At 44.1% G+C, this 11,296-nt stretch overlaps 1 protein-coding gene across 1 annotated transcript; it reads left to right on the top strand.

The window, feature by feature from the left end:
- The first annotated feature begins 6 nt into the window (after positions 1–6).
- Positions 7–10,684, top strand: NUDT7 (nudix hydrolase 7). The gene is made up of 4 exons (XM_024735757.1): positions 7–69; positions 2,569–2,722; positions 5,367–5,525; positions 10,220–10,684. The coding sequence occupies exons 1-4, from the start codon at positions 35–37 to the stop codon at positions 10,586–10,588; spliced, it is 717 nt and encodes a 238-aa protein (XP_024591525.1). The 5' UTR covers positions 7–34; the 3' UTR covers positions 10,589–10,684.
- Positions 10,685–11,296: the final 612 nt, after the last annotated feature.

Below are 11,296 nucleotides of genomic sequence, written 5' to 3' on the forward strand. Positions count from 1 at the left end.
GAGGAGTTACCGGAAACAAACTTTCCCGGGGAAGATGTGGCGATCCTGTGCTCCCCAGAAGCCAGTCAGGTAAAGCCTCCCCGGCCCTGGCACCCCGAGCCCTGCCTGGCCCGGCCTTGATCGCGGCGAGGCCGAACAGATCGCTGGCCACGTATGACCGGCGCCTTTTGGCTACTTTTTGCTGAGCCCCCTTGCCCACCCTCCGAGCCCGCTCTCCGGGCGCTCACCTCTCTTGGCCGCTCGCAGGGTCCCTGGGCCTTCGCAGCTTCTCCCGCCAAAGACAGAGCCGTTTGTGGCTATCGTGGGTGCACACCCCTCCCCCAAGGGCTTCCCTCTTCCGCTCACCCGGTCTCCGGAGTCCGACCTCAGGGACTGCGAGGCCGCGCCAGGCAGCTCAGGGTTCAAGGTCGGGATCTTGGGTCTCAGTTACGTAACCTCTCTGAGCCAGGACGTGATCGTGTTTTCACCTTAATGAGAAAAGCATGGGAAGAAGGTGAGATGAGCCCATGCCCAGAATGGGGTGGCTGCTACTGTTGGTGTTTTTATGGCGATTACCCCAAGGACCAGCCCCCTAATGGGGACGTTTTTGCAGACTTTTGCTTCTGCTGGTCCCTCTGGTCAGTTCTGGGTGCTTCTTAAAAGCCATACTTTTAAGTAGTCCCTCGCATTCCCGGTAGGGACAGTTTCCTTTTCTGGACGCGGGCTTGTGTGCACGGGATGCGCTCTGGAGTCTCCTCCAGTGCCAGCATTCCGTTTCTCTTTTCAGGCCATTTGGTCGCTTTTGACATCCACTGCTGTTACCCAACCACATTATTGATCATCCTGCCTCGTAGAAAGAAGCAAAAACTAGCAAACATCTCTGGCAACAACTGCCTAAGGACTGAGACATTTATGATAACATGTTACCATTCCTTGGACCCTGAGTGTCAGCCACAGAACCATGTCATTTAATCATCACAAATATCTTCAACATGTCACAGATGAGGAAAGGGGGGCTTAGAGAGGTCGTTCCTAACACTTTGAAACCAGTTCTGCCTCACTTAAATACCCAATTTTGCCCCTTATGCAAAACTGCCCTAACCATAGAAAAGTTAAAATCAAACTGTTAGTTTCTAGGGCTGCCATAACAAAGTATCCCAAACTGGATGACTTAAAACAACAGAAATGTATTCTTCCACAGTTCTGAGGCTAGAAGCTCAAAATCAAAGAGTCAGCAAGGCCATGCTCCCTCTGAAGGCTCTAGGGAAGGACCCTCCCTGCCTGTTGCAGCTTCTGGTGGCCCCAGGCATTCCTTGGCTTGTGGCACCATCACTCCAATTTCTGCCTCATCTTCAAATGACCTTCTTCCCCATATATGTGTCTCTCTGTGTCATCTCCTCTTCTTATAAGGACACCAGTTATTGGATTTAGGGCCCACCCTAATCCAGGATGATTTCATCTCGAAATCCTTCACTAATTGCATCTGCAAAGATCCTGTTTCCAAATACCATCCTGTTTTCAAATAATGGTTGTTTTGGGGAGGGGACACTATTTAACCCACTTCACAAACCAGCAATAAAATACACCTGTCAAAAGGACCAAAACAGACCCATAGTTATGGAGTCAGGGCATCATTTGTGGTTATAAATCTAAATACTTGGCTTTTACTAAGTCACAGGTGGACCCAGCCATCTATGTTGTAACAAGACCTCTGGGTGATTCTGTTGCTGCTTAAGTTTGGGAACCACTGTTACAAGGCATTTGAAGACAAGGGTTTGATAATGTGACATAAGGGCCAGGTTAAGAGAAAGTCCTTAACCTTACGATGGTCTAAGCTTACAGTGACTTGCTCTGCAAACCTGTCTTCCTGAATATTATTATGGATTTCAACACTGAGCTATTGCACTGTTGAAAGAATATTTACCATTACTTAAAATTCATTTAGCTTTTGAAGTGAACTCAGGTACGGAACTGTGTTCTTAGTAGTTTTTTGTCTCATTTTAGCTTGCCAACAGTCATGTGATTTGGGTATTATTACTGCTGCCATATTATTAAAAAGTACACTGAGATTCAAAAATGGTAAATGCCAGGACACACAATGAAGCAGAAACACTGTCAGGATTAGGAACATTTTTTTTTTTTAGGAGTATAGATGCTCTACAATATTCTGTTAGTTTCTGCTGTACAATGAAGTGAATCAGCTATATGTATATGTATATCCCCGTATCCCCTCCCTCTTGAGCCTCCCACCACCCCCCATCCCACCCATCTAGGTCATCACACAGCACCGAGCTGAGCTCCCTGTGCTACATGGCAGGTTCCCACTAGCTATCAGTTTTACACATGGTAGTGTATATATGGCAGTCCTAATCTCCCAGTTTGTCCCACACACCCCTTCCCGCGCTGTGTCCACACATCCATTTTCTATGTCTGCCTCTCTATTCCTGCCCTGCAAATAGATTCATCTGTACCATTTTTCTAGATTCCACATATATGCGTTAATATACGATATTTTTTTTTATGACTTACTTCACTCTGTATGACATCATAACTCTGGTTACTAAACTGTTTGGTTTGTTTCCATTTTAGAAACAGTTTGATAGATGACGCTAAGGCCCGCTTAAGAAAACATGACGTTGGGACCAAATATTCTCACTTGTTGTCTAACAAATGTTCCATCCTTTTACCATTGTTGGCTAAAGAAGGAAAACTCTACCTGTTGTTCACCCTTCGGTCAGAGAAGGTAGGTGACAAGAAGGCTCCTTCCATTAAAGTCTCAGGACATGCGAAAACCCCAGGAAATGCTGTCACTGGCACTTATATTGAGGTTCTAGCTTCTCAACTGTACTCCCAAAATTGTGATGTTCGAGAAGTACATGAAGCCACAGGATAACAGGGCTGTTTTGGAGAAGTTTTGGAAAGTAAAATAAGTAATTTAGCTAGCAAGTAATTTAAAATACTTTTAGGCCAGGGTTTCTTATCCAGCCATTGGCATTTGGGCTGGATAATTCTTTGTTGGTGGAGTTGCCCTGTGCATTATAGGATGTTTAACAACATCCCTGGCATCTACCCACTACATGCCAGTAACACACACACACACACACACACACACACACACACACTCACACACACTTTTGTGAGAACCACAAATGTCTCCAGACATTGCCTACTGTTTCAGCAGGGATGGGGAGGGGATAAAATTGCCCCCACTGAGAGCCACTGTTTTAGACTACTCCCACCCCAGGTATAATGTGAAAATTCTAGAGCACTGATGTTGACAGCCTGGGCCCTAAGCTGGCTGCCTGTGTTCAAATGCAGTCTTGTTGAAGCTGTGTGACTTTGTCCTAATTAATTACCCTCTCTGTGCTGTAATGTCTTCACTTGCAAAATGAGGACAAGCTATTAGTACCTGCATCACAGGGCTGCTGTGAGGGCTCTACAGGGTAACAAATGTAAAGCACCTAAATCAGTGCTGGCACTTGGCAAGCATTCAGTAAGTCTCAGCTGTCACCATTAGTGTCATTAGCACGTGTGGCCTGAGTTTTTACGATAAATCGTTCCACTTTAAAGAAATGTTGGGCTTGGGAATGGAGTTCCCCTGGGTACACCCCTGGGTACTGTCACTCTCCCTTGCTATTGGGGGTACTTCTGAGGAAAAGTTGGGGAAGCAGTCATTTCAAAGTTATCCTAGTACAAAAAACAAAACAGGCCACAGTAATGAGAAAATAGGCTTTGTAAGCAGAATAAGAAGTATCCCTTGGGTGGGGTCAGGGGGAAGCTGAGGAATCAGCTGAAGCTTTTTGGGTTTGGGATTAGACATGTGTGGGTTCTCTGTGGTCTGGGTCTGGCAACAGTGGCATAAACACATGAGATGATGAAAATCCAAGTTCCAAGGGGAGGTACTCAGTGGGAAGCAGGGACCAGGGTCTGTTCCCAGCTCTGCCAAAATCACCAGAGAAGCACTGAAATATATTTTTAATATTATCAGACAGACAGACAGTAATGTAGAAAATCTAGAGAACCCCAAAATGGGTCTCGGTTTCACTCGGAGTTGCTTTGCCTATCGATTATTACGTAAGAATCATCTTAGACCATAAATTCTGATGTGAAAAGGTCACATTTTTTTTCAAAGAAGTATTTCAATCTAATTACATCTGACTTTAGGCCCTATTTGGCTGTGGGAGTAAGAAATTCCCTGAGGCATTACTGGAGCTGTGTCCCTCCCTGGAGTCATATAAGCAGGGCCCCAGGAGACAGACAGACAGACAGATGATAGGTGATAGATAGATGATAGATAGACAGACTGATAGATGATAGATAGATAGATGATAGATAGATAATAGACAGATTATAGATAGATGACAGATGATAGATAATAGATTATAGACAGATTATAGATAGATAGATGATAGATAGGCAGGCAGATAGATAGGCAGGCAGATAGATAGACGATAGATAAATAGACAGATGATAGACAGATGATAGACAGATGATAGATGATAGGTGATAGATGATATAGATAGATGATACACAGATAGACAGATGATAGGTGATGACAGATAGATGATAGGTGATGATAGATAGATAGATGATAGACAGATAGATGTTAGTATATAGATGATAGATAGATGATAGACAGAAGGACAGATAGATGATAGGCAGATAGAAGATAGATAGATGATAGAGATATATATATATATATGATATATATATAGATATAGATATCTGATATATATAGATATCTGATATAGATATAGAATCAGAATATATATCTGTATCTCAGAATATATGTATCTATATATATACCTGAATCACTTTGCTGTATACCAGAAACTAACACAACATTGTAAATCAACTATAGTTCAATGAAAAAACATATTAAAAACTTTTTTCTTAAGGGTTAATTTTATATTATGTGAATTTGACCCCAATTAAACAAACACTTTAAAAAATAGTAACTTCTAGAACTGTTCTGAGGACTCAGGGAAAAGAAATCCATGTGAAGCAGCATGCCCAGAACATGGTAAGCACTCAGTAAAGATGATTGATGACATTGCTGTTTTCATTCTCCTTTTGTTCCACTTTTTCTCCTCATCCATGTAAATTTGTTTGTGTGTGTATGGTATCTTTGGAGGGCAAGGAGAGAAAAATCAGAAGTGAGGGTAGTTCTCCAAGTTCATTTTTTTTTTTTTTTCCCAAGTTCATTTTTTAAAAGGATTCAAGAAAAAAAAAAAAAAAACTTTTCTTTTTGGTCGCATTCCCACTTATTACCACGAGTGTGGGAATGGTCTCTGGCACAAGACAGAAATTCAGCGCATACTTGTTGAATGAGTGAACAGTACCAAGCTTGGAATCACACACTGCAGCTCTTTTCTTTCCATATCCAGCTGAGAAGGTCACCTGGAGAGGTCTGCTTTCCTGGAGGCAAGTACGAACCTACAGATGCGGATGACGTGGCCACGGCTCTCCGGGAAGCCCAGGAGGAAGTGGGGCTGCATCCTCATCAAGTGGAGGTCATCTGCCGCCTGGTACCAGTGCTGTTTGATGTAAGGCTTGGGATGGAACTGGGTTTCTTAGACTCTCATGAGCTCACAGTGGATACGCTATCTTCAGGGTTCCATGTTTGGCCAAACATGACCCTCAAGAGTGCTGTACCGAGTCAAGAGACTGGTTCATGTGTGGACTTCGCCCCTTGTGAGCTAAGAGGCCTTAGGCAAGCCCCCCTTCCTGAATGGGCCCCTTCTTCCCCATCCAGAAATGAAAGGGCTGAACTCCATCAGTGGTTTTCAAACCAGGTGCTGTGGAACCCTGCAGATGCCTCAGAATTGTTTCATTAACATTCAGTTCACATTTATTTTTCTCCAGTATGCATTTATTTTGAGAATTCTCTTGAAACAATAATACACACTTGAGCATACCAAATTTCAGCCCCTCGGAGGCCACCAGGGTATCACTTTTGCTCTAAGGATACTCATTTTTGCACATACCGTGCAACCAAGTTTCTGCATGTCACGTTAATTGAGCCGTATCCTGAGATCACTAGGGAAGCTGTTTACAAACAGTTACTACTTGTAACTGCATTTCTGTGTGAAGCAGGATTTCCTTGATAGTATATACCAAACAAACAAACAAACAGAACAACAAAATGAATCCTGGGGCTGAGACAGCCAGACCTTATTTCATATGAACCGAACACAACAATTTCGTTGTTGTACTAATTGACTTTAGAAGAAGTAAATACTAATTGACTTTAGAAGGAGTAAATATGAAGTTGGATAACAGCGTTGTTTTATCAGTATAACATTATTCATATAAACTTTTAATTTTAGAATAGTTACAGATTCACGGAAAAGTCACAGAAATATCCCAGAGAGTTCTCGCATACCCGTACACGGGTCCCCCCATTATTGACGTCGGACATCACTGTGGTACATTGGTGACAACTGAGAAACCAATGTTAGTACATTACCATTACCTAAACTCCACTCTTGTCTTTTACTAGTTTTTCTACTAATGTCCTCCTTTCTGTCCTGGATGAGATCCGGGACACCATGTTGTGCTTGGTTGTCATGTCTCCGTATTCTCTGATCTGTGACAGTTTCTTAGCCTTCCATTATTTTCATGACCTTGACGCTCTCGAGGTGTACTGGTCAGGTGTGTTCTAGAATGCTCCTCAGTTGGGGTTTACCCGATATTTTTCTCCTGGTTAAGCTAGGTTTATGGGCTTGAGGGAAGATATCACAGAGGTTAACTGTTCGCATCACGTGTCAGAGGTAGGTGTAAACTTTTTTATGTTTTAAATAATATCGGGCTTCCAGGTGAACTTTTATGTCAAAGGAAGAATCCCACTGATACCTAAAAATTAGAAAACCAGATCGCCCTTTGTGAAGATCGGTGGTGCTGAGATATGTCTTAGTTGGGTCCATTTTAAAAATAGAAAGGTCACCACTCAAGGGAGATTTCGTTTGGAAGAAGCTAATGGCAATAAATGCATCCTTGATGAAAAAGAAATGAGACGGAGAAAAGGAACATGGGATTAGGACAAGATACGTGTCAATTACTTCCTCTTCAACTACGTTTTCTACTGGGAGCCCGTTTCAGAGGATGTCTGCAAATCCCCCAGCACATCTTAGGGATTGATTTTAGAACTCTTGACAAAACGCATAATGGTTGTAAGTTCCCAAAGTAAGAGTAACTCCATTTCCAAGGTCCCCAGGAGCTACTGAGTTCTGCCCTTGAGGGGATAGGATACAACAGTGTTCACAGGTGTTTATGGGTCTTCAGGAGATTTCCGTGGACCAGACGCTCCCGGAGCAGGAGGTTTCTAAGATGACCTGCTCTTGATATAATGCTGATCACGTCAACGAGAAATCAGAATGAACAAAGGCTTTCAAGAAAGGTGTACTGTGTTTAGAAGTGCTAGTGAGGGTCATTTTGTTTTCTGGACCTTGCAGATCTTTTAAATGTGCTACCAAAATGCCATTTATTTAATGCTTAGAAGCATAATCTAATCCAGTGGTTCTTAACTGGGGGTAATTTTGTCCCCCAGGGAACACAGGGCAACGCCCAGAGATGTTTTGGGGTGTCATTGGCTTTTACCCACACCCGGCGTTAACCCTCCCACGCATTCCAGCCCCCAACCTGCTTGTCCTTTTGTCATACACGTATGAACTTCTCTCTGCAAAGGCCTTGGGGGACAGTTCTCCTTTTTCTCTGTACGTGGCCCATACCTGCCAGTCTCGATCCTTTTCTTTGCCTCCCAAAGGCCCAATTCCTGTAACATCTCAGTGGTGTACCCTGACTTCCCGGGATGTTTCTAAGAGCCTGCAGCTTCTTCCAGGGGCCCTAAAGCCTGCCTCACCCTATGTCCACAGCAGAAGCCTGTCTCCATGGCATTTCAACTCAGCAAATGGCCAAATTCAGAGTTTTATGGGTCCTAGGATGTCTGCCACGCACCACCCTTTATTCCCCTGCCAATTCAGACACCTGTGTTTCTAGAGACCGGAAGTCCAGAGATGCTGCTTCATCCACAGATTCCCACAGTCTCTCTTACTCCTCTAAGCTTGAACCATGTTAAACGTGCCTGACTCTGCATCTGAAACATTCAGTCTTAAACCATGATCTCCTTTTGAGGCTTTGATTTTTTTTCCCCCACCCATTTCCTCAGGCTCTGACATACCAATTTAAGGGCCAGCACTGCCACGCAAAGTCACTCTCCATGCACCTGCCTAACAAGTGTGGCCCTCAGTCCTCGGGAGGGGATGAAATCTGAGCTGCAGCTGGGAACGCTCCACCGTCGTATTTAAGCCACCCGCTAGTGTGCCATCTTGGAGATATGGTGACACGTGTTTGATAGAATTTGAGTGTGTGGGCAGCAGGCCCGTGGTCGAATCCTGGTTTCTGCCAAGTGTTAGCTGGATGTGACCTTGGGCAAGTTTTTTCTTGTTCAGTTGCCATTGTTCAAGCTTCCTCGTGGGCAGGTTGTTGTGAAGAATCAGGGGGAGGGTGTTGGATTCTAGAGAAGGTTATGGTCTTTGAATGGAAATAGCAGCCACGGATGCGTGCTGAGCAATACTCCAGGCTCTGTCCAGATGCCTTCTTAGTCATTTCAGGCCGTGTTTCTGATACACACACCAGCAGCTTTCTTCCAAGACCCGTGCCCTTGGACTACTGGAACCGCCTCCCCTGATGCACAGAGAGCCAGCACTGCCTTGATTTACTTCCAGCTGGGCCGTCCTCAGCCAATGACTGAGCGGCATGAAAGCCCAGCCCCCTCATCTCGTGGGACAGACTCGAAGGTGCACTTTACACCCCGCAGGCCCCCACAGCGTCCTTGCCTGGCCCCCCCCCCCCCCCATCCTTGCCTGGCTCCCCCCCTCCCCGTCTTTCTTCCCCGAGCCCTTCCTCACCACTTCCTTAAGAAATCACTTGCATCTGAGTCTTCATCGCAGAGGCCGCCTTTGGGGAACCCTGGGACAGAAGAGGCTGAGCCTTCACACAGGGCCAGGCACAGTGAGGGCTGCTGCTGGAACAAAGCCTCTGGCCTCTGGCAACTCATGACCCCAGATTTCCCACTCTAAGGGTGTCTCAAGTCTGTGCTCCCATTCTCCTCTCCTGGTCCAAATGTTGACTTTTCATCGTTAATTGGGTTAATGGTCTGAGTCATCACTGTTTTTTTTTTTGGCTGCACCACACGGCATGTAGGAATCTTAGTTCCCCGACCAGGGATCGAACCCGTGTCCCCTGCACTGAGCGCGTGGAGTCCTAACCACTGGACCGCCAGGGAAGTCCCAGTCATCACTGTTCTTAAACATGCTTTAGCTGTCCTTCCTCAGAATTTTCCACAGGCCTGTTTATCCTCCTGTAGAACCCCAGCCTCACAATGTATCCCTGGATTTTCCCACCCACTTCCTCTTAGGAGTTCTCCCAGGAATTCCTGATTCTTCCCACTTTCTAATTCAAGGTCATGCAGCCCTTATCAGCTCCTACACTAAACTCCAGTCCTCCCCCTCAAGATTTTCAGTAGTATCTTTCAGTTAACGGCACCCTACATTCATTTCAGCACAGTAGTGGTTGCAAATAGAAATCCCCCCACTTATAAGCATATATGTTATGTAAAACAGTATATATATATACACATATATATATATAAAACATTTTCCACAAATGGGAATATGCCACAACTAATATGATGTCGCTTTTCTATTGATAAGATGGCACATACTTGCCTATACCGATAAGGAAAGGTGTCTATCACATTCTTTTTAAGGGCTGCATCGTACCCCATGATATGGATATAGTCGTAATTGGTCTACCCTAAATATCCATTGAGCAGTGATAACTTTGGTTTGGGACTGTTGCAAATAATGCTTCAGTCTTGTACGTTTATCTTTTCTCACTGGTAGGAATTTATCATACAGATGTACCCACACAAATGCAATTTCAGGGCCAAAGGGAGCACATTTTTATAATATTACTAAATCTCTGTTCCCAAAGATTGTACCAATTTATGTTCCCCAAAAATATCATTTTCAGACTCATCTGAGATGCTGCCTCAGTTAGGGCAGAGACCACTCCCATTTAGGGGGACATAAAGTTTACTTATGGAGCGAGTTTTATGTAGCTGACTGCTTTGGCCTGTGAGCTTAGCTCATGTAGAACTGGCAGGCTTTTAACCATGCTTTTTTTGAAACGGTATGTCTTCACTTCTCAGTTTGTATCTTTTGTGTTTTGCTTTCAGAGAGATACATTGATAACCCCTGTTGTAGGATTTGTAGACTCCAACTTCCAGGCCAAGCCTAACCCCGATGAAGTTAAGAATGTGTTCCTGGTGCCTCTGGAATATTTCCTGCATCCCAGCGTCTACCAGCAGAATCACCTGACACGCTCTGGTCATCATATTATTATTCACTGCTTTGAGTACACGAACCCTGAAGATGGTGTGACTTATCATATCCGGGGAATGACTGCAAAATGTGCCTTGTTTGTTGCCTTAATTATTTTGGGGAAAAAACCCTCCTTTGAGGTTGAATTTGATCTCAACGATCTGATGTCATCCTCTGAAGAGTCTTTACTGAAGCTTCATAAACGTGCTACAAGCAAGTTATGATTTATGAGACCAATACTCAAATAACTCTCTAAACGGTGTTTGTGTGGGCTTTTCCACAGAACAACAATAAAGCCAGCTGCTGGAATTTGACAGGTACGAATGTTTCCTGCAATATGAGGGTAAAAACCTTGCCTTTTTTCCAGTTCCCCTCTATTATCTGAAAAAGCACAAGTCTTTCAAAAGTAGAAAAATGGGGACTTCCCTGGTGGTGCAGTGGATAAGACTCCACACTCCCAACACTGGGGGCCCAGGTTCGATCCCTGGTCAGGGAACTAGATCCCACATGCATGACACAACTAAGAGTTCACGTGCCACAACTAAGAAGCCCCCCTGCCACAACTAAGACCTGGTGCAACCAAATAAGTAAATAAAAATAAAAATTAAAAAAAAAATTTTTTTAAGTAGAAAAATGTGTTTATACTGTTGCATAATTTCACCCACAGTATATCTAACAATGCTTTCCTTACACATGTAAGAAAAAGGATCAGGCACATAGTAGGCACTTAATAAACATTTGTTAAATGTATGATCTTGTGGCGTTCATCTTGTTTGTAGGAGGTAATACCTCTGTCTGTCGTTACATGTGACAGAAACTTCTGACCAGCCATCAAAATCCATCCTCCTTTTCTTATTTGGCAATAGCGTTGAATCTGAGCCCATAGCTGCCCAGGTAGAAACAGCATTACCTAAGTTCTGGTGCAGTTAAAT

This window comes from Neophocaena asiaeorientalis, unplaced genomic scaffold (genome assembly GCF_003031525.2).
Source record: "Neophocaena asiaeorientalis asiaeorientalis breed wild unplaced genomic scaffold, Neophocaena_asiaeorientalis_V1.1 scaffold40, whole genome shotgun sequence".
In the NCBI taxonomy this organism is placed as follows: Eukaryota; Metazoa; Chordata; class Mammalia; order Artiodactyla; family Phocoenidae; genus Neophocaena; species Neophocaena asiaeorientalis.

What these genes read in the sequence shown, in the direction of transcription:
- NUDT7 (XM_024735757.1), top strand. Translation starts at nt 35, where the DNA reads ATGTGGCGATCCTGTGCTCCCCAGAAGCCAGTCAG. An exon ending in GCTCCCCAGAAGCCAGTCAG is followed by an intron (nt 70 to 2,568) that starts GTAAAGCCTCCC and finishes TTTCCATTTTAG; the next exon opens with AAACAGTTTGATAGATGACG. An exon ending in TGGTACCAGTGCTGTTTGAT is followed by an intron (nt 5,526 to 10,219) that starts GTAAGGCTTGGG and finishes TTTTGCTTTCAG; the next exon opens with AGAGATACATTGATAACCCC.